Genomic DNA, 24,604 nt, shown 5'->3' on the forward strand with positions numbered 1-24,604 from the left:
TAATTTTCGTTTCCAAATGACGACGACAATGTTTTTTCTTTGGTCTTACTTGAAATTTTAAAACGTCGACATCGTTTCGTTAATTTCGCAATTATATTTCGTTATCTACAAAAAAAAAAAAAGAGATAGATTGTGGATTATTAAAGTAATTGGGATTAATAGCAAGGTAATTGGTTTTCTGTTTTTAATTTAGTTGAATTAAATTAAATTTTTTTCGAGAACTCTAATTGATGTTTTTATTAACATTATTATTATTGTTTTTTTATGGCTTTTTAGTCGTGCGATTGTGTTCGTGATTTAACCTCCTCCGCCACGGAGGAAAATTAATCTTCCAAACCTAATTGGTTGAGTATTCGAATTTCCGATCATGGGAACGTTACGGGTTTGACAGGCGTGAACGAGAGATTAATTTCAGTGTTGGAACAACAGTTTAGCGGCTTTTAGATTGGGAGTCAAACAAGAAAACCTTTAGATTCATAAATCACGGTCGTTACTTAATATTTTCACAAGACCATCTCTCCTAAATGGAGAGAAAGAGAAGGTTGAACCATTAAACAACATCGAAAACGACTTTTAAATGACTCGTAAACTCAATTAGTGTTCATGGATTCCTCAAAAATTAGTCACAAAGGGATTGAAATCGAATTTGTCGTTTTTGCTGTTAAAGTGCGTGATCACGAAGTATTATAATCTTTTTCAGTCGTCTATCGTAATAATAATCGTCGACCCAATAATTATTTATCGCTGATTAATGCTCTCCGCTCCGTCTCCCGTCACGTAATTGATTTTAACTCCGCTTGGCATTTAAATAATTTGCTATTTCGCGAAATATAATTCCAAGCCTGAAAAGCGCGGTCATAATTTAATTATTTTTTGTCACGACTTTGCGGTCAGCATGTATGTGTGTACTTTAACTTTTCAGTCACCGATCATTTACATATTTACCTTAATTAACGCAAACTGACTGTTTTATATACACGTCGGTATTAGCTTTTATGTTCGCCGCCTTAGAAATTCATTAATTTCAATTATTAATAATGAGTACTCTAACGTAACTTTATATGATTATTAAGTTAGAAAGTGCCGATTGCGGTTAGAAAAATTCTCAAAGAGAAACAAACGTATTTCTTTGCAAAAATCTTACATCTAATAAATTTTAATTTCAAAGAATTCCTTAATTAATTATGTAACATGCAAAAATTGTCGTTTATTTAGTTACATTTAGTTTCATAAATAATTCAATAAACAAAATAGTTAAAAAATTTACTTTTTAACGTATAAAATTGTTGTTTCGACATTTACCGATGCGGTCAATAAAGCAAAATTAAATTTTCTATAGTTGGTTGGTTCGGATTATAATTGCGCCCTTGGCATTCAACGGGTCCGTCTACAATCTCGTATAAATTGTAAAATTACTCCGTGAATATGTTCAGAGGTAATTTATATCCTGGATTTTTTTAACTAACATTCCGTTTTTTCTTCATATTTGAAAACAATCATAGCAATTAAGATTAACCACTAATCCTATAATTGATTTCAATTCTTACTCAGTAACAACAAACAATTCAAAACTAAAACATAATTAGTGTAGATATATTCTTATTTAATACTGTTGTCTCTGCTTAACTTGCAAATTTACATAAACGTTGATTAACGCAGCATATTTCCGTTTTTGAGTTATCAAGATGTTTCTAGTATATCGGGCGTGGATGAGTTGAGTTTAGTTGCAGATTAATTGGGTTCAAATTAGTTTGCGCGATTTAGGTTGAGTCTACATTGGGTGTGGAAGAGTTTAGTTGTGGATCAAAACGTTCGGCTTGATTTGCGACAGTCTGAGGTATCAGCAAAAAGAAATGGTTTTGTTACTAAAGAATCCATAACTTCTTAAGAAAGGGGTTTGGAATCATGAAATATGTTGTAGTTACTCTAAAAATGATGCAGATTACAATGAATACTACGAAATTGCTATTTGGGTTGAAATAAAAATGTTGCTGGGTGTTAAATGGAGGAATACCCAAAAATGTTAAAAATGCGCAGTATGCGGTTACAAAAATTGCATAAAATTGCGTTGGAATCATCAAATTTTTAAGAATTACACTAAAAGGTATGTAAATTTCAATAAAAAATGCGAAATTGTTGCTAAGATTTAAATAAAGAATTTCTAAGTAATCAAAATTGAAAAGTATCGAAAACCAGTAAAAATAAATGATTTTGAGACTAAAACATTCATAACATTTTAAGAAATCGGTTTAGAATCATCAAATTTGTAGTACTTACTCTAAAAAATGATGCAGATTACAATAAATACTACGAAATTGCTATTTGGGTTGAAATAAAAATGTTACTGGGCGGTAAATGGAGAAATACCCGAAAAAGTTAAAAATGCGCAGTATACGGTTACAAAAATTCATATCTCTTAATAAAATTGCGTTAGAATCACCAAATTTTTAGGAATTACACTAAAAGGTATGTAGATTTCAATAAAAAATGCGAAATTGTTGCTAAGATTTAAATAAAGAATTTCTAAGTAATCAAAATTGAAAAGTATCGAAAACCAGCAAAAATAAATGATTTTGAGGCTAAAGAATCCATAGCTTTTCAAGAAATGGGTTTGAAATCATCAAATATGTTGTAGTTACTCTAAAAATGATGCAGATTACAATGAAAATTACGAGATTGTTATTTGAATTGAAATAAAAATGTTACTGGGTGTTAAAATGAGAAATACCCGAAAACGTTAAAAAAGTGCAGTATGCGGTTACAAAAATTTATATCTCTTGATAAAAGTACGTTAGAATCATCAAATTTTCAGGATTTACACTAAAAGGTATGTAGATTTCAATAAGAAATGCGAAATTCTTGCTAAGATTGAGATAAACAAGTTCTAAGTAATCAAAATCGAAATATATCTAAAATTTGCATGAATTAATGGTTTTGAGGCTAAAAATTTATAACTTTTTAAGAAATCGGTTTGGAATCATCAATTTTATTAATATTTTTATTTAATACGGTTGTTGCTGCTTAACTTACAAGGTTACAAAAACGATAAAAGATTCGATATGTATTTAGATAAAGTTAGAGTTCCACTTGAGGAGTAACACAAAAGTTTGGAAAAAATTGAACCACGCAGCTATTTCTGTTTTTTAGTTATCGAGATGTTTCTGGTCTGCCTTGGGTGTGGATGAGTTGAGTTTGGTTGCAAATTAATTGGGTTCAAATTAGTTTTCGTGGTTTAGGTTGAGTCTAAATTGGGTGTGGAAGAGTTAGTTTTGGTTTAGTTGTGGATCAAAACGTTCTGTTTGGTTTGCGAGAGTATGAGGTATAGACTTGACTTACGTGGCTTGGGTTGGATTTGGTTTCGATATGAATACACTACTTTGGTGAATTTTTGGTGAAGTCTGCTGTTAATTATTTCCCATATATTAGCTATGTCCGAAGTGGACTTAACTCAAACAGTTTTCTTTGAGTCTGGTTTCTATATGAATTTGCTGGCATAGATGTGGATGGGTTGAGTTGCGTTGAATAGTTTGGATCCGAGCTGGTTTTTGGGGTGATCCATACAGAGAAAAGCGTCAATATGCATACAGGACGGCTTCAACGGACGCTGGAGGAGTACTAGCTTGATGCCCCCCCTACGACCTGCTCACTTGGGAGATAAAAGAAAATTTGGAGTATTCGAATGGGCACGTACTTTCATAGAAGACCTAAAAAAGTGGCAAGAATAAGGCCACTTGGGACCAACCCAACCCAACCTTTTTTTTTGTTTTGGCGCAGTGGAGGGGAAAATGCGTTGGCACCCCAGCCTACTGTTGGCGCCTCAGATGTTCGAGTTGGAAACTTCTGTTCTTCGGCGGGAAATATGGGACTATTCTACCCCATTGAAGGTCGCTTTCTTCTTTCTGTCCTTTCAAGAATACAGAATGAGCGCCATCATTTATCTCTCCTGTTCTTTTAATCGAGTAGATCTTCTTTTCCAGGGTTCATGCGTACTGCATCCTAGAAATAGAGACGTACCTGGGATAGATCGCCCCCCTCTCCTCTTGTATTCTTGCTTCTTCGCTTCTTTTCTCTTCTTCGAGTTGTTCTTCTTTTCAAGGGTCCATCCTTATTGGATCATCCAGTTGGGTAAGTATAATTACAAAAATACTAAACTTTTTGATTAGTTATCTCCCTATAAAAACGTGAGTTAGGTTGGGTCCACACTATGTAGCACTATGTTGCAAACTTAACCTAACTGAACCCAACCCAACCCTTTTTTTTCTTTATACAGGGGAAAAAAGCTTTATCAGCCAAGCTGGTTCAACGCCAGAGTGAGGGGCTCTCACCCTCTAAAAAACCTCCTATAGATCGTCGCAGCCATGCCAGAAATACATTGCGCGTTTCAAACTTCGGTATATATCGCTGTATCACTGTTTCTCAAACCCGAGGTCTCATCTCTATTTACTTTCTCATACTCTTCTGTTATTTTTTCTTATTGCAGTTTTTCCTTCATCCTATGTCTTGTCTTGTTCATCTTCTCCTCCCCCAACCCAACCCATCCAACTATTATTATTAAAATTATGAGACGCAGGCTATACTGAATTTATACCACGCAAAATGTGAGGAAATAGAAAAGAAAAAGGATACAGAACAGATTCTGATGCACTGGCACCATAGCGTAATGTGGAGGTCATTCCAGGATGCTTAAACAAGGAAGCGAAGAAAAAGAGGGCTTTGGGAGTATGGTTTACGATTGACTTGATAGTTTCGGTGTGGATGGTTTGGCTTGAAGCTAGTTTAGGGTGTCAGAAGGTTGAGTTTTGCATTAACTGTAGGTCAGATAGATTTGCTTGGTTTTGTAATTGGATTTATATGGACGAATTGGGCTTAATTTGGATAGTTTCGGTATGAATTTGCTAGTTCCGGTGTGAATTCTGCGTCGTGTATGATTTATGATAGCCTAGGTTATGGCCAAAGTAGATTTGACTGGGGTTGGTTGGGTTGGATCTTATCTCAATGTTGATTTGCTGGTTTAGGTGTACATGGATGGTTTGGCTTTTAGATGTGAGTCGATTAAGTTTTGCTTGCAGTGAAGATCAGAAATTTTCTGCTTGGCTTGTGATAAACTTGATATGGGCAAACTGGGCTTGACGTAGGTAGTTTGGGTTGGGTCTGGTTTTGTTGTAGATTTGCTAGTTGCGGTGTAAATTCTAGGTTCTTGTTAGTTTGGATTGATTTCGATGTTGTTTCGGGGTTAATTTTGGATGTAGGTAGATTACATTTACTTTCATTGTGGATCAAGTATGGCTTGAGTATAAGTGACGGACTGGCTTTAGATGTGCATGAATGGGTTTAGTTTAGATGTGACGGAATTTGATTTAATTTTAGTTTTTAATTATTGACTATTATTATTATTATAAATACGTATTGCAAGACCAATACTGTGATATTGGTTGCATACTTTCAATGATGACGTCGGGTACAATAATTAATTAACACACTGTATGTATTAGAGATAAAAGTAATAAGTATAATGTAAAAAACGTGTTGTTATCTATATTTTAAAATAATTTATTTTAAATAAAACGAAAAAGAGGAAACATTTAAAAATGACATATAGACAATGAATTTTATAAAATGTGTGTTAAAAAAGGAACAAGCTCCCGCATATCGAGTATATACGGGCCTAATTACCTCGTTATAATGCTAAAATGCAAATTTTTACATTATAACGAATACGTCGCTATTTGGGTCATTCGATGTGAGTAACATTACGATAATACTTCTTAACGAAATACTTTTCTATACACTTAAAAAAAAATGTCATTTAAAATTTTTACACCTGAAAATATTGCTTATTATTAACGTTCAGAAAATAACATCAATTTTCCATTCACCTCCCTTAAACGTTCATTCGCGATATTATGACTTATGCGAATAAGAATTATGAACACTCTCAAGTAGGGAGTTGTTGATGTATGTGCGATCGTTAAAGAAAATCATACGGTGTTCCCGAGAGAGATTGTATATTATACATCTTGAGAGGTATTAATAACGCCTTCTGTATGTTCACTGGATCTGCCAGCACCTGTTCGCATTTATCTTTATTTATAAAAATTAAAGAAAATTTGTTTACCATTTATAACATATTATAGAAAAATTTATTAAGTTCTGTTTGGAACGAATGAGTTTTTGAAATTTAATTAAATTAGAAAATCAGAGAAGAGCGGTGCCCTTATTAGCATCGTAAAAGGATGCCGAACGGCGGCCTTTTGAGACAATATGTTGGTTTGTGGTAATAGACGCGGCGGGGTTTTGAACAGCGGGATGGCATTCAGCCAATTTTCGACGCCACGGGACGCCACGTTCGTTCCTGGGGCACCTTCTCGTTCGATGTGCCCCCCTTTACCTGTACCCTGATACAACGTGTGCACGACCTATTAAAAATCACCAATTTGTGAGCTCGGCTTATTATTGCGGAGAGATTAAATTATGGACGTCGGTAGAATAGATCGTTTTCAACCCGGTTTTCATTTCAATAATAACTTGTATGTACTTGTGATTGCAATAAACATTTATCATTTTTATAATCGTGTAATTTAGAGGATTAAATTAAAAACGAACCTCGTTACTTCTAAATAATATACGAGAATTATAATTGGTGTAAAAGCTCAACGATATTGTATTATATATGATGGACAGATGCTCGGCCGCGATAAGTCTCCTCGCACTTCCGGTTATATTTTGCGCGGTCTTCCGAAAAAAAAAATTATAAATAATTTTATTACGCGCATTACTCGATGAACAAAATAGATAAAACTTGGAAAAAAACAGGTTGGGAGTACAATTTTTGTTTAAAATGTACTCAACTCATTTTTTTCTTCTTTTTGAGGGCGGATGTTAATTTTGAATGGTACACTGATTATCGTTTGAATAACAAATGGCTTTGCTAATTATTTTGTTACACAGCCCATAACTAAATTAAATTTAAAATTTTATTCCGACTATATAGTATGAAAAGAATCACTATTTCTCGATATACAGGTGTCTCCCCGTTGAGTTGCATAACTTCGTAGTTATGCAACAAAATTAGCATAGGTCGAATTAGCATAGCGATCATTAATTGATTAAAGCTACTCAAGATGGCGACCCTAGACTGCCATACTACTGATTCTACCTACTAGTTCTTCTTTGGTAGCCAGCTTCCTTTGCCCATAAACGATGGTTTTAACATTGCTCTATTTCCCCTATCCAGCCCTTTAGAAAGGCAGTGTTCAAAAAGTCATGAACAAACCACATTTTATTACGCACGTTCAAGGGGATATCTTAAGTATGGGAAGCTCTTCTTCTAAGAATCTCCTGTAGATTTGACTGGTCAAAGTTCCATCAAAGATTTTTGGTCCCAACATTTTCGATGATTCCTCTCAAAATCAGTGCTGGAATCTACTTTCTGACAAAACATGGGGATTTTCTTCGCTCCAGATGTGCTCGTTATGTTAGTTGTTAATCCCATCACGAGTGAAGGTAGACTCATCCGCGAACAAAGCATTTAGGAGGAGATCCTGGTTCTCTAAGATCCACGAGCAAAATTCTTCTCGTTTCGCATTGTCTGCTGGTAAGAGATTTTGTACTTGTATGTGGTAAGGATGTAGCCTATTTTCACGCAAAGTCCTGTGAATCGATGCTCTTTGCTGTCCCGTAGTGGCAACCATTCTTCTTATGCTGTTCTCCGATTCTTAGAAACTCCTGTATATAATATTTTTTCTGAAACTCTTTCAAATTAAAACCTAAAACCCCACAGTTTCCCACAGCTTGCTTTATTGAGCGTGTGTTATTTTTTTTTGTAGATCTCCTTGTGATAAAGGTTGTGTTACCTTGCTAGTATTACTTGATTTTAGTAAAGCCTTTGATTCTGTGGACCATGCCCTCCTGTTAACTAGGCTTTCTGCTATTGGTTTTACCTCTTCTTGTGTATCTTGGTTCCAGTCCTACCTTTCCTATCGGTACTCTCTTCTCCTGTTGACATCAAATGTGGAGTTCCCCAGGGCAGTGTACTGGGTCCTTTGCTCTTCTCAATTTTCATAAATAGTATTAGTGATGGTATCTCGTGTAACTATCATTTATATGCAGATGACCTTCAACTTCATATTTCGTCAACTGTTAACAACCTCTCAGATGCGTTGTTGCATCTTAACAACGATCTCTCTGAAGCTTGGCGACAGCGTTATTCCGTTTTCTAATACGGTCAAAAATCTTGGTGTGGTAATGGATTCGGTGATGTCTTGGCGGCCACAAGTTAAGAGAGTCTGTAGGAGGGTTTACTTCTGTTTCCATACTTTGAAAAAACTTCGCTGCGACTTTCCTCCTGTTGTACGTCGTAATCATTGTGTTATTCGCCCATTTTCCTACACATTGATTATGCCGATCTGTCCGCAGTCTTTCGAGGTAAATTGGAAAGACTTCAGAACAATTGTATACGCTACATTTTTGATTTAGGAAAGTTTCAGCACATTACTCCATATCGTAACAACCTGCAGATGATGATTTGCCAGAATCGTAGATCATTTCGTATGCTTACTATATTGTACAAAATTATCCATACCCGCACTCCTGCTTATTTGTCCGATGTCCTTCACTTTTTAGCATCACATTACTTGCCCACTCGATCAATGTCGGACTCTACACTCATGTTTCTAGTCCATAGTACTGAAATCTACCACAGATCTTTTACAATGCAGTCGATTGCGTTGTGGAACGATTTGCCTGCCGTTGTTCGCCATGCAGCTAATTTAATAAGTTTTAAAAATGCCTTGAGGCAAGGACAGTAGAATCTAACAGGACTGCTACATCCATTGTTGTGACAACCTGTCCGCAAACTACGTCACACCATTTTCCACGCCCAGCTGTTGTTATGGTCTATGCGTTTGGTGTGTATTTGTAGAGGTTATATACTAGACGTATTCATATTATTTTTGAAGTTTTATGTTTTTAGACGTATTAATGTCTATCATATAGCCTCTAAAAACGTAGACAGTTACCAGGCGTGGCAAATAGTGTGACGTAGAGTGCGGGCAACCAATCCCTAGTGGACTACAAAAATACAATGGATGTAGCAGTCCTGTTAGATACTACAGTCCTTGGCCTTGAGGCACCATCTGCTATCTCTTCAACTATCTTCTTCTTGACCTATACGTATTTTGTTTTCTTCTCTAGTCTGCCTTTCATCTATCTTTTACTGCACTTTTTTTTGTGTCAATTTCCTTCCTTGTAGTAACTGACTGTCGATCCGTTACATAACTCAAATGAAGGGGTCGGGAGAAAAAAGTGCCAAGCATCATGTTTGTTGTTTTGAGATATAGCAAGTTGAAAGGTTGGCTAAATCCATAAATAACATTTTAGTGCAGACAACAAACCAAAGTTTTTTAATACAAAGGTCATGTATCTATATACCGTTAAAAGTGAAGATGTAGGTAAAAAAAACGCTATTATAAGATAAAAATGGTTGTATAGAAAAATATGCACTGAATAATGTTGCTTGGCATTTTTTCCCCAAAAATAAAAGACATTAGGTTTGTTTGTACTTTTATTAAAACACACACCGTCATCGACAAAAAATACTCTTAACCAAAAAGGTACTTTTCAAATAGGTCTATATTACCACAACATCTTCCTTTTGGTCATCTACTTCACCGGAAGACTGTAGGCCATTGTAATATCCATGGTAGATGGGAGGAATGTATTGCATCAAGGATTTGACATCATCTAATTTTTTTTTATTGATTTTGTTGGGCGCATTTCTTTTTAAATGTAGTGCTGGAATAGAACTCCTTTCACGTTTCTTTAGGTTCAACACTAAAAACTCTTCGTTCATCAAGTGTTTGAGTTTCATTTGAAAAGGTTCTTCGCTGTCAAATTTAAAGCAAATAGCTTTGGAAAATCGTGGAGGAGTAACACCATCTGTACAAAACTTGCTTTTTGTGTTAAAGTAGGTCTCTTGCACCCTAGACAAATCGAGGAAATCCTCACTCATCATGCATGTTACAATGAAGTTCAGTGTTTTGTTCCACACTTTGCTACTATCTCTCTCCATTGCCCAGGACTGTACACATTTTGGCAGTGCTTGGTATAATACTTTTCTATTTTTGAAAAAAAGTCACGGTCTGATGGAAGATAAGTATGCCCAGTTATCAGGAAGTAATGTTCTATTGTTTCAAAACGTTTACTAGCTACAAGGTGTGACCAAAGCGACATTATGTTCCAATTTTTATTTTGTCCTCCGCAGTTGTCGGTAAATATTACCAACTTCTTTGCGTGGACATTTGCTACTAATAAGTACTTTACAATACAGCTTCCTATTTCATCACTACCCTTTTTTCCAACTGATTCATCCCACATGAACATAAAACCTTGTCCAGAAGTGCAGTTATGGATACCTACGTTATAGGTCCACAGTTTCCTGCAGTAAAATGCAGGTCCACATGACAGTTTTGGTGTAGGGAGGGTTTGTTGCTAAATAATTGGAATCGCTGTCACTGTCATCAAATTCTTCATACAAGTCTTCTAGGTTTTCATAATAATCTTTAAGATTTCTAACACATTTCCTCTTTCCCTCCATTTCTCATGAGGAGCTTGACACTGTCTTCCCCAAAACTTTGCAAACAACCAGTTGAGGTAATAAAATGCAATGCAAATACAGAGCAATCTAACGGCAATAATTGAAATCTAAACAGTGCTGCTTGTAATTTGTTCAATTTACTCATAGACAGCACTGCTAAATTCGGTTAGGCCAAAATGATGCTTGGCACTTTTTTCTCCCGACCCCTTCAAATATGCTCATTCGCTCAGTCCTATTAGCACATCATTTAGTATTACTTTTTTGGTAGCCATAGTTATTTATTTAAAATTACATACACAATATTACCAGTTGGGTCTCTTGGAAGATATCGCTTATTGCGATAAATTGATCAATTTGCTTTGATGTCTATATTTGTTATGAATTTTTGAGGCAATAAACATTATTATTATTATTACAAAACCTTTTTCCCTTCATATTGTATTGTTAGAAGTTAGGTTGTACCAGGTTTTAAGTTTGATTTAAAGAAAATAATATTTTTCATAAATTCACCTTGTTTCGATTTAAAAAGACCATCATCAGAGGTAGACTAGAAAAGAAAAATTAGAATAAGACTTTTAAGATGAAATTTTTGTTGAAAAAGTAAAATATTAAAATAAAAAAAAATATACAAGTGTTAATAACCTCCGGTAATTGTGTAAATTGTACCAATCATTAGAAGTTTTCCTTTCTGCTAAAGGTGTCGTGGCAATTCCGACTAAGAAACGGCCACAGCCGAAGGAATTACCGGAGCTCAATTTGCTAATAATCCTGCGAACGCCAAAGGAAAGAATTACCGTAATTGCACGGTAGCGCTCTTCTTGGAAATGGGGCGAATTATTTCTAGATTTTTTTCTTCATTTTCACGTTACCTCCGCATATACAAAAGACACCTGTTTCGCTGTAGATACACGAGTCGGGACACGACGAAATCTACTTAAACCTAATCTTTTAAAATTAAATGTCGATCGGCCATTTGTCTTTTTTAAAAGATCTTGTTCGTTGTCGGCAGAGATTCCTTCGAAAAGATACACGTATAATACACCGATAATCGTCCAATCACAATGCCGCTGCGTACTCGGCAGCTTATTAATCTAAATCGATAACATCTAAAAGAGAAGAGAAGAAGGGGAACATGTAAAGTACAAGTTTTGTAGAATGTGCAAAGTCATTCGGTTGAGTGGAAGAAAGAAAACTCGATCGATCTCGTTTTTTTTTATTGTTATTTTTAAAGGAGGGTTAATTATCATCGTTCCCTACCTGAAGGATACCCTCTGAAACCACAACCTGATTACGCGGCATTATTAAATTTATAATATTAGATACACTTATGTGTGCTCTCTGGTTATTATTATATTAATATTAGCGTATTATAATACGCGGCGGGAGCTAAGCTAAAAGTTGTTGTTAAGGATCTCCTTCGAATTCTGGGGACCGTATAATTTATTTTATAGCTTGTAATGATAAGGTGGCCAATGCCGGGAGTGTTTTTTTCAATGGGGATTGCACCCGAAAATTATTATACGCGAAAAATGAGCGTAAAAGTGGAACCAAAAAAGAAAACCACATCTTAACCGAAAATTTATTGAATATAACTTGTTCGCTTTTTTTCCCAAAAAATAATACTTGCTTTATTAATTAATGCATTTGCATCAACGAACCTCAGATATAAATTTTCGCATATGCTCTCAAGACGTTCTAGTTCTAGTTTTAATTCCATAAAAATATCCAACAAAATAAAATATGTAACAACCTAGCGCTGGATAACAATTAAAACTAGAACTAACACAAGACCTAGAATTAGAATCATTCGGGTTTAGCCGTCTTGAGAGACGTGCGGCTAAACCCAAATGATTCTAGTTCTAGATATAGTGTTAGTTCTAGTTTTACAGTAGCACTGTTACTATGCAGAACTAATACTATGCTTAGAACTAGACACATTTGAGTTTAGCCGGACGTCTCTGAAGACGACTGAACCCAAATGATTCTAGTTCTAGGTATAGTGTTAGTTCTAGTTATACAGGCCGATTCAAATTCGATATCCGAATAGGCTATCTCTGAAACTGTAAGAGTTAGAAAAAAAGTAGCTTACATGTCATGATCTCGTTTTTCGAGAAACTGTTAATGCTGAAAACCTAAAAAATATAGAGTTTGACAGGTCTATTCCTTATTGTTTTAGAATAAAGCTGAAAATAAACTTTTTTTTAGTATCGTCAAAGAAATTAAATTTACAGTTTCCTGTAAATTATAACTAAAAATTTAAAAAAATATATTTCTGATATTTGAAACAAATACATTTGTTGAACTATTTAATTTATATTTGTTTTACACAAAAGTTGGAATAGATTCCATTATTTCACATTTTTTATTAATATTTAATATTATTATTAAATGACTTAATAAATTATTGATAGATGGCGCTCATATTCAAAAATTTTCTGAAGTGTCAAATTAAAAATCAAAAAAATCAAATTAAAAATGTTTTTTAAGATAGATTACGAAAATTACGAATCGCTTGACATGTTGGAATGTTACATATTAGAAAATAAAGTAAATTTTATATAAATTTTTAGTAGAATAATTTTTAGTTACAGTACCGTAATTTACAGAAAACTGGTTTATTAAAACCAGTAAAAAAGTTTTTTTAAAAAAAGTTTATTTTTAGCTTTATTCTATAACAGTAAGAAATAGACCTATCGACCCCATATTTTTGTAATCAGAAAAAGATAACGAATTTAATAAGCGAATAATCAGTGGTTGTTTCGAAGATACAGGGCGAACAAAATTTGGGACAGTAACAACATTTTATTATCAAAAAGTTCATGTAAAGTTGCTCAATCTATCATAAATGTTCGATATGACTTCCTCCAGCCTGAATACAAGCAATCAATCTTCTCGCCATTGACTGTCGAACTCTTTCAAACACACCAGGGTCGTTTCTAATTGAGTTGCAACCAGCAATTATCTGATTTCGCAAATCGTCCAAATTCTGCATTGGAGTGCGTAAACTAATGACTTCAGAGATCTCCCGAAAAAATAATCCAGGTGGTTTAAGTCTGGGGATCAAGCAGGCCATGCGTGTGGCCCACCTCGACCAACCCAGCGATTTCCGTATGTTGCTGTTAAAAAATTACGAGCAACCAAACTGAAATGTGGTGGTGCACCATCGTGCATAAACCATATTGCAATTCTTGTCACGTATGGTACATCGTTCAAAAATTCAGGCAGCGTTTCTGCCAAAAAGTTGCGATACACCACGCCAATAAGTCTTCCTGGTAGAAATACATTCAAGGAGAATTGATGTTGAAAATGATCTTCACATACCTCATGCGGATTTTCAACTGCCCACACATGATTATTACGAATTCCTTATTGCATTTCTTGTGCGTCAAGAATAGAAGGATACGAACTAATGTTTGCAATATTCATTGACATAAAGCAATACGTGGAAGGAAATCAGCAGGTAGTAGTGCTTGATCGTGTTGAATGTGGTTCCAAACTGTCCAATGACTTACAAAGTATTTGTAATTCTTCGCGTAAAACTACCAGGAGTACTTCTTCCTCTATCATGTCCAGCACATTCAGTTCCAATTGTACCGTTCTTGCAGTCATTGATGTTCTTGGCCCTACACTTCGTTTTAATGAGCCTGTTTCACGATTTTTCGGTCGGGAACATTACGAACAGGAAATCGTTGGATGTACAATCGTCTAGCTTCTGATGATTTGCCATCAGCAAGTCCATATTTGAAATGCATGTCGTCTCGGCGTTCTTATAAATCATTATAAAGTAGGTACTACACTAACTGTTAAAGACACGCCAAACGCCACTCAATCTAAACAAATGCGATCGATGAGACGTATTTAGGTACTTGATAAACTCTTTGACGTATGCCATACTTTTATTTACATTAATAATTTCAACAAATATCGAATATGGTTGTCGCAAATTTTGTTCGCCCTGTAGCTTCGAAACAAAGGGATGTTTCAAAAATCATCATAGGACGCAATATTCTTAGAATAGGCTAAGGAATAACCCCTTGAATTTTTGTTGCATGTTTACCTAACACCCTGTATAACAAACTTGCGTTGGATAAAAAATAAAACTAGAAGTAACACTAGACCTAGAACTAGAAACATTTGGTTTTAGCCGCACGTCTCTCAAGACGGCTAAACCCGAATGATTCTAGTTTTAGGTCTTGTGTTAGTTCTAGTGATAGGGCTGGTGTAAAACTAGCCGTCTTGAGAGACGTGCGGCTAAAACCGAATGTTTCTTGTTCTCGGTCTAGTGTTAGTTCTAGTTTTACACCAGCACTATCACTAGAACTAACACAAGACCTAAAACTAGAATCATTCGGGTTTAGCCGTCTTGAGAGACGTGTGGCTAAAACCGAATGTTTCTACTTCTAGGTCTAGTGTCAGTTCTAGTTTCACTATCACTAGAACTAACACAAGATCTAGAACTAGAATCATTCGGGTTTAGCCGTCTTGAGAGACATGTGGCTAAAACCGAATGTTTCTAGTTCTAAATCTAGTGTAATTCTAGTGATTAATTCTAAAACTCGAATATTTCAAGTTCTAGGTCTAGTGTTAGTTCTATTTTAATTCAATAAAAATATACAAGAATTGAATCACTTAATATGGGTTACTTAAAATTTTTTTTTCTGAATGATGCAAATGGGTTAATATGTGTAAATTTTAAACATGTATTGTTGCAGGGGATATAATACGTTATATAAAGTTATTACAGATCCCTTGTATACGATAAATTATCCTAAAATTACATATAATTAATCCCCGATGAAAATTATACACGGAAATTACGATATACATGTACACGGTCTTAATAATCGTGTGTATCTTGTATAATTTCAATGGAAATTATTATAATTAAGTTTTTTTTTTTAATTTCAGGTATGGTTTCAAAATCGTCGAGCGAAATGGAGAAAGCAAGAAAAAGTCGGTCCTCAAGCTCACCCTTACACTCCATATTTAGCCCAATCCCCAGGCGGTCCAACCCCATCGGTAGTCGCACCCACCCTTCCAAATCCTTTCAACATCCCGTTCGGGCTCCGCAAACCATTCGATACCCTAAGTTTTCGTTATCCGCCCCATATGCTCCCTAGTTATCTACCCACGCCCCCACATTACCATAGAGGCGCGCCGCCACTTCTTCCTCCCTCGGTAGGGCTTTACCCTTCGGCCAGCTCGTTTCAGACCCTTTTGGCCAACATTTCAGCCGCCCAAAGACCTAAATTACCCACCCCTGAATTTACGGCGTCGCCGCCCCTCTCCCCCGGCGGCGGTGGAAGTTCTACAGCCGTAACCCCTCCGGATGTTGATAGAAGGAGTTCGAGTATTGCGTCGTTAAGATTGAAGGCGAGAGAACACGAACTTAGGCTGGAAATGTTGCGGCAAAATGGGGATTTAATTAGTTGAATTAATTAATGTGGTTTAAAAAAATTACAGTATTTTTTTTGTTTTTAAAATACCATTTTGCTTTTTGGAGAAAGAAAATTATTAAAAAACGATTTAATTTTTCTGTGAAAATATACTTAGTTTTTTTTCCTGAAATAACTAGATTATGGTAATAAGTATTATAATATGTAGTACATAAAAAAATAAATTTTAGCTTCTATCGTAAGGTGGGTAAAAAAATAAATCTGTAATTATTTAATTATTTTTTACCACGCAATTTTAAGCCTTCTAAAACATGTATATTATTATCTTTTTAAATAACAAAATAACCTAAACACTCAAAAATGTAGATAAATTATTATAATTATAAATAGTTAATTATTAAATAATTTTAACTTAGTTTTTAGTTTATAAATATGTAAAGCAGAATGTTCTAAATATTTGTAAAAAAGTATGTAACCGATTCCGTCCAACTATGCCTGTAAATATTTAATTATTATTAACATTTAGTATTGTTATTCAGAAATTTATTCGCAAGAAAAAATATTAAATAAAGTATTTTGTAAAAGTTAATCAATGTTTTAATCCATTATCATATTAAAAAGGAGATTCAAACCTTTAATTTCATGTATGAATCGTTTCTTAACTGCCATAAAGAAATTTCGGCAAAATCTACCAAATAATGTATCTACTTAATTTATAGAGATATCAAACTTTAATTTGATGTATGAATCATTTCTTAGTTGCTATAAATAAAGTTTGGATGGGATTTTAAAGTTTGGGTTCGATTTTGTCATTTTTCCTAGAACTGAAAAGCAACATATTTAAAAAAAAAATGATAACTAATGAATTTGCATGATTTAATAAAATGATTCATATAGTGAATCAAAGAGAACATTTTAAAGTTTTATTTGCACCATAAATCATTTTCATATGTTCATAAATGCGAACTACACGATCTCTTAAAGATGGCGTTATAAATTAATATGTTTTGATTAATTCGCATTTCGGCAAAATCTAACAAATAATGTATCTACTTAATTTATGATAACTAAGAAGTGACTTTTATATCAAATTGAAGAGGAGACTTCAAACTTTAATTTGATATATGAATCATTGTTTCGCTGTCATAAATAAAGTTTGGATGAATTTTTAAAGTTTGGGTTCAATTTTGTCATTTTTTCCAAGAATTAAAAAAGAACACATTTTAAAAAAAATGATAACTAACGAATTTGTATGATTCAAGAAATGACTCTTATATTAAATTAAAAAAGACATTTTAAAGTTTCATTTGCACCATAAATCATTTCTAAACATCCATAAATGCGACCTACAGAATCTCTTAAAGTTAACATTAAAAATTAATATGTTTTGATTAATTCGCATTTCGGCAAAATCTACCAAATAATGTATCTACTTAATTTATGATAACTATGAAGTGATTTTTATATCAAATTGAAGAGGAGATTTCAAACTTTAATTTGATATATGAATCATTTCTTCGCTGTCATAAATAAAATTTGGATGAATTTTTAAAGTTTGGGTTTAATTTTGTCATTTTTTCCAAGAATTAAAAAACAACACATTTTAAAAAAAATGATAACTAACGAATTTGTATGATTCAAGAAATGACTATTATATTAAAATAAAAAGGACATTTAAAAGTTTCATTTGCACCATAAATCATTTCTAAACATCCATAAATGCGACTTACACGATCTCTTAAAGATGACGTTAAAAATTAATATGTTTTGATTAATTCGCATTTCGGCAAAATCTAACAAATAATGTATCTACTTAATTTATGATAACTAAGAAGTGACTTTTATATCAAATTGAAGAGGAGATTTCAAACTTTAATTTAATATATCAATCATTTCTTCGCTGTCATAAATAAAGTTTGGATGAATTTTTAAAGTTTGGCTTCAATTTTGTCATTTTTTCCAAGAATTAAAAAACAACACATTTAAAAAAAAATGATAAATAACGAATTTGTATGATTCAAGAAACGACTCTTACATTAAATTAAAAAGGACATTTTAAAGTTTCATTTGCACCATAAATCATTTCTAAACATCTATAAATGCGACTTACACGATCTCTTAAAGTCGACGTTAAAAATTAATATGTTTTGATTAATTCGCATTTCGGCAAAATCTACCAAATAATGTATCTACTTAATTTATGATAACTAAGAAATGATTTTTATATCAAATTGAAGAGGAAATTTCAAACTTTAATTTGATGTATGAATCATTTCTTCGCTGTCATAAATAAAGTTTGGATGAATTTTTAAAGTTTTGGTTCAATTTTGTCATTTTTTCCAAGAATTAAAAAACAACACATTTTTAAAAAAATGATAACTAACGAATTTGTATGATTCAAGAAACGACTCTTACATTAAATTAAAAAGGACATTTTAAAGTTTCATTTGCACCATAAATCATTTCTAAAAATCCATAAATGCGACCTACACGATCTCTTAAAGTCGACGTTATAAATTAATATGTTTTGATTAATTCACATTTCAGCAAAATCTACCAAATAATGTATCTACTTAATTTATGATAACTAAGAAGTGATTTTTATATCAAATTGAAGAGGAGATTTCAAACTTTAATTTGATATATGAATCGATTCTTCGTTGTCATAAATAAAGTTTGGATGAATTTTTAAAATTTGGGTTCAATTTTGTCATTTTTTCCAAGAATTAAAAAAACACACATTTAAAAAAAAATGATAACTAACGAATTTGTATGATTCAAGAAATGACTCTTATATTAAATTAAAAAGGACATTTTAAAGTTTCATTTGCACCATAAATCATTTCTAAACATCCATAAATGCGACCTACACGATCTCTTAAAGTTAACGTTAAAAATTAATATGTTTTGATTAATTCGCATTTCGGCAAAATCTACCAAATAATGTATCTACTTAATTTATGATAACTAAGAAGTGACTTTTATATCAAATTGAAGAGGAGACTTCAAACTTTAATTTGATGTATGAATCGTTCCTTCGTTGTCATAAATAAAATTTGGATGAATTTTTAAAGTTTGGGTTCAATTTTGTCATTTTTTCCAAGAATTAAAAAACAACACATTTTTAAAAAAATGATAACTAACGAATTTGTATGATTCAAGAAATGACTCTTATATTAAATTAAAAAGGACATTTGAAAGTTTCATTTGCACCATAAATCATTTCTAAACATCCATAAATGCGACCTACACGATCTCTTAAAGATGGCGTTATAAATTAATATGTTTTGATTAATTCGCATTTCGGCAAAATCTACCAAATAATGTATCTACTTAATTTATGATAACTAAGAAATGATTTTTATATCAAATTGAAGAGGGGATTTAAAAACTTTAATTTGATATATGAATCGATTCTTCGTTGTCATAAATAAAGTTTGGATGAATTTTTAAAGTTTGGGTTCAATTTTGTCATTTTTTCCAAGAATTAAAAAACAACACATTTTAAAAAAAATGATAACTAACGAATTTGTATGATTCAAGAAATGACTCTTATATTAAATTAAAAAGGACATTTTAAAGTTTCATTTGCACCATAAATCATTTCTAAACATCCATAAATGCGACTTACACGATCTCTTAAAGATGGCGTTAAAAATTAATATGTTTTGATTAATTCGCATTTCGGCAAAATCTACCAAATAATGTATCTACTTAATTTATGATAACTAAGAAATGATTTTTATATCAAATTGAAGAGGAGATTTCAAACTTTAATTTGATATATGAATCGATTCTTCGTTGTCATAAATAAAGTTTGGATGAATTTTTAAAATTTGGGTTCAATTTTGTCATTTTTTCCAAGAATTAAAAAACAACACATTTAAAAAAAAATGATAACTAACGAATTTGTATGATTCAAGAAACGACTCTTACATTAAATTAAAAAGGACATTTGAAAGTTTCATTTGCACCATAAATCATTTCTAAACATCCATAAATGCGACCTACACGATTTCTTAAAGTCGACGTTAAAAATTAATATGTTTTGATTAATTCGCATTTCGGCAAAATCTACCAAATAATGTATCTACTTAATTTATGATAACTAAGAAGTGACTTTTATATCAAATTGAAGAGGAGATTTCAAACTTTAATTTGATATATGAATCGATTCTTCGTTGTCATAAACACGGTTTGGGTGAATTTTTAAACTTTAATAAGAATGTATAATGTAGCCAGATAAAAATAATCCCCCAATAATAACGAACACCAAACGAAGTTAGTTGACCCCTTTGTAACATTAAAAACAACACACCGTATCACTTTTAATAACCATAATCATGGTGAATAACCGTAATCTCAACGAAAACTTTTCGCAAATTTAGAACCCATCAACGGACGCACTTTTAAAGAAAATAACTTCATTAAGAAGCACCCGATAAAAGACTACTTATAATACTCTCTCTAATCTGTAATCTATATTTAAATTTTTTTCTCATGCACAAAATTAAAGCGCAGCTGCAACAAACATTCTCTATAAAGAATCGTCCTATCGACGAACACGAACTTTCAAAACGGGTGGCTAATAATTCTCCGAAGAGATCATCCGACGCGATTAATAAGATCAGCCTCCTGTCTCTGGCTCATAATAAGGACAATTAACGGCCTCCAGCGGTAAGTGCGTCCAATATTGCTTTCGCTTTATGATTTGAAGAGAAGCCAATTTGTATATTGTATGGCCTCGTAATCAAAAGCATACTCTTTAGCGGGAGAGAAGTCTTCAACAAGAGCTCCTAATCAGTATGTAATTAGTCATGTTATTAATAAAACGAATTGTGTGTGGTGGATATGATTCCTTTTATTTTTTGTTATGTTTGTGTGTGAGGGTAAGATTTTCTGTGTGTGAACTAATTTTAAGTTGATTAAATTAAAAATTCATATTTGTTTGGAAACGGTTCTGATGTAAATGAGCGGTTTCTACCTCCGGACGTGGCGGCTATATTTCACTGCCGGTTCGTTTCTTTTTCCTCGAACGGGGATCGCTTGCCTCCGAGCAATTATCTAATTAAAATTAATGCCCGTTTAAAACCCGAACTCATCAGGACGCAGCGGCCGCCCGAATTAATCATAAAATAATCGAGTTTAGACCGGCGCGCTCTTCAACACAACCAAAAAAAGAAAGAATTTAAAGCAACAAAAAGCCTTTCATCTTAGAAAAAAAGCTCTGATGGATACTTTTAATTTAATAAATAATGGGAACCTTATTAGGAGATTCTAGTTAACAGGTGTATTTAAAGAAAATTAAGTTCTTTTTTTGGTAAAACTCATTTATATAAGAACAACAATACTTAATAATCGAACCAGCAACGGTTGAAGATCATTCGATTGTAATAAATTGCCACCGAAGAACCGAAGGAACGATCGTGCGGTAGGTAAAGACGGTATTTATCAAGGCGCTAATTACACCAGCAATTAATACTTGTAGAAATAAATCTACCGCCCGAAGCTACCTCGACAATAAGAATTAAAAGGAACCTGTAAAAAAAAAAATAAAGCGAAGAAGAAAACCACTTAACGAAACTAAATAATTTAAAACTTAGCGTCACGACGACGAAAGAACTCAAAAGAAGGCAAAAAAGAAAAAAAATTGGTAACGAGTTTTCGATTTTGACCCGATTTATAATTCATTTTGAAATATGTAACGACCATGATTGTTAAAAATTAATGCGATGTGGGTCATTAAATAATGAATTAATTGAATTCGAGACACGTTAAAACGGAAATTTTGTTAATCATTGTCTCATTATGTTCCGATCGAGTTGTAATTAATGATTTTTAGGTCCACATCTTCCTACTAAAACAAAGCAATAAGATAAAATTGATTTTGTATTGCCATGACATAACTAATGTAATTTTTTATAAATAATAATATTACTTACACTAAAAAAGCCACGGAGAAAGAGTGTTTTATTGTCCTCTATATGTCCTTGCTCTGTGTCGGCTCTTATGTGAATCACCCTGTATAACCCCATATTTTTGTAATCAGAAAAAAATAACGAATTTAATAAGCGAATAAGATAATCAGTGGATGTTTCCATTTAAAAAAACGAAAATTGTACGTCAAACTTGACAAATAGGTTATAAAAGCTTGTCGTCAAGTCCTAGTTATCAAGTTTGACGTACAATTTCATAGCCGACTACTGAATTTTCGCTTATTTTAAGTAACATTACGAAATACGTGTCTTTAGTTATTTGAGTTTTTTATGAAAACGACAAAGTTTTTTAAAAGATAATAAGAGTAAGAAAAGTTTTAGAATTAATTTCTACATTAAATGAAGTAGTAATGTATTAAATCCGTCAAAAGGTTAAAAAAATCTATCAAAATTTGGGGTACCATTACCCTTAATCAACCCTTTGAAATGCCTTAATTGAGTTTAATTTGCTACCAATTAATACCCTTGGTACCACTCATAACGTGTACCAAATTTGGGTTTTCTAGCTTAATGTAATACGAAGATATTGAACTTTTAAAAAAATTAAGAGCCAACTTTGAAGACCTATAACTCCTCAGGTGTACAACTTAGTATAGAGGTAATTTACGTTAAATCATCTTAATTTATTGTCCTCTACATGTATAGGTCTATTTCTTATTGTTTTAGAATAAAGCTAAAAATAAACTTTTTTTTAGTGTTGTCAAAGAAATTTAATTTACAGTTTCCTGTAAATTACGGTATTATAACTAAAAATTATTCTACTAAAAATTTATATAAAATTTACTTTATTTTCTAATATGTAACATTCTAACATGTTAAACTTTTTGTAATGTTCGTAATCCATCTTAAAAAACTGGATTTTTAATTTGACACTTCAGAAAATTTTTGAATACAAACAAATGTTGCTATATTTATTTGAATTAAAAGACCGCCATCTATCAATAATTTATTAAGTCATTTAATAATAATACTATATTAAATATTAATAAAAAATGTGAAATAATGCAATTTATTCCAAGTTTTGTGTAAAACAAATATAAATTAAATAGTTCAACAAATGTATTTGTTTCAAATATCAGAAATATATTTTTTTAATTTTTAGTTATAATTTATAGGAAACTGTAAATTTAATTTCTTTGACGACACTAAAAAAAGTTTATTTTCCGCTATATTTTAAAACAATAAGAAATAGACCTGTAAAACCCTATATTTTTGTTAGAGGCGGCGCTACCGGAGGGTGCAAGGGGTGCACTGCACCCGGGCGCCGCCTAAAAGGGGGCGCCGGCGCCTTTTTAATGTTTTCTCCAACAATATCTTATCTTCCTTTTGCAGTATTTAGACCTATCAGCAGTAGCTAGTCTTCAGAAAGCAGTATTTAGTCTCCACAAAGCAATTTTAGTCTTTAGAAAGCAGCATTTAGTGTTCCAGACGCTGTATTTAGACCTGTCGGCAGTATCTAGTCTTCAGAAAGCAGTATTTAATCTTCTAGAAGCAGTATCTCGTCTTCTGCCAACGTTGTGTATGTTTTCTCCAACAATATCTTATCTTTCTTTTGCGGTACTTAGACCTGTCAACAGTATCTAGTCTTCAGAAAGCAGTATTTAGTCTCCACAAAGCAATTTTAGTCTTTAGAAAGCAGTATTTAGTGTTCCAGACGCTGTATTTAGACCTGTCGGCAGTATATAGTCTTCAGAAAGCAGTATTTAATCTTCTAGAAGCAGTATCTCGTCTTCTGCCAACGTTATGTATGTTTTCTCCAACAATATCTTATCTTTCTTTTGCAGTATTTAGACCTGTCAGCAGTAGCTAGTCTTCAGAAAGCAGTATTTAGTCTCCACAAAGCAATTTTAGTCTTTAGAAAGCAGTATTTAGTGTTCCAGACGCTGTATTTAGACCTGTCGGCAGTATCTAGTCTTCAGAAAGCAGTATTTAATCTTCTAGAAGCAGTATCTCGTCTTCTGCCAACGTTATGTATGTTTTCTCCAACAATATCTTATCTTTCTTTTGCAGTATTTAGACCTGTCAACAGTATCTAGTCTTCAGAAAGCAGTATTTAGTCTCCACAAAGCAATTTTAGTCTTTAGAAAGCAGTATTTAGTGTTCCAGACGCTGTATTTAGACCTGTCGACAGTATCTAGTCTTCATAAAGCAGTATTTCATCTTCCAGAGCAGTATCTAGTCTTCAGAAAGTAGTATTTAGTTTTTTAGAAGCAGTATCTAGTCTTCTGCCAACGTTATGTATGTTTTGTTCTTGATACTGACAGCTACTTCTTTCTGGGTGTCTATCATCATCTTTTTGGGAGCCTCTTATTATCTATACGGATCTTGTACTTGTTACTTTGCTTTTGTGCTTATCCTGCATTGGCAAAGTTTGTGTATTGGTGATTTCCTGTCCTGTGCAATAACAAGACAAGTCCATCGGTTTCTTGTTCATATTCTTCGCATTCTTTTATTGAACACATAAGTATTTGCTATGAAAAATCATGTTTGGTATATAATCATTTTTTTGTTTTCTCTGAACAGTAATTTAAGACTTCATGTGGACTTTGAACAATGTAATTCCTGTTTTTTGCTGAAGTCTAGTTTATAACTATTGCAATTTCAGACTTTTTCTTGTA

General features: G+C 32.9%; 1 protein-coding gene across 1 annotated transcript in view; it reads left to right on the forward strand.

The window, feature by feature from the left end:
* The window catches only part of LOC111421103 (homeobox protein aristaless-like), a 123,825-nt gene extending 107,246 nt beyond the window's left edge, over positions 1–16,579 (forward strand). Inside the window, exon 5 of the mRNA XM_023054237.2 lies at positions 15,503–16,579. Coding sequence (XP_022910005.1) covers positions 15,503–16,027 — 525 coding nt within the window. The 3' untranslated portion in view covers positions 16,028–16,579. The remainder of the gene's footprint in view (positions 1–15,502) is intronic.
* Positions 16,580–24,604: the final 8,025 nt, after the last annotated feature.

Source organism: Onthophagus taurus, chromosome 6, assembly GCF_036711975.1.
Source record: "Onthophagus taurus isolate NC chromosome 6, IU_Otau_3.0, whole genome shotgun sequence".
Classification (NCBI taxonomy): Eukaryota; Metazoa; Arthropoda; class Insecta; order Coleoptera; family Scarabaeidae; genus Onthophagus; species Onthophagus taurus.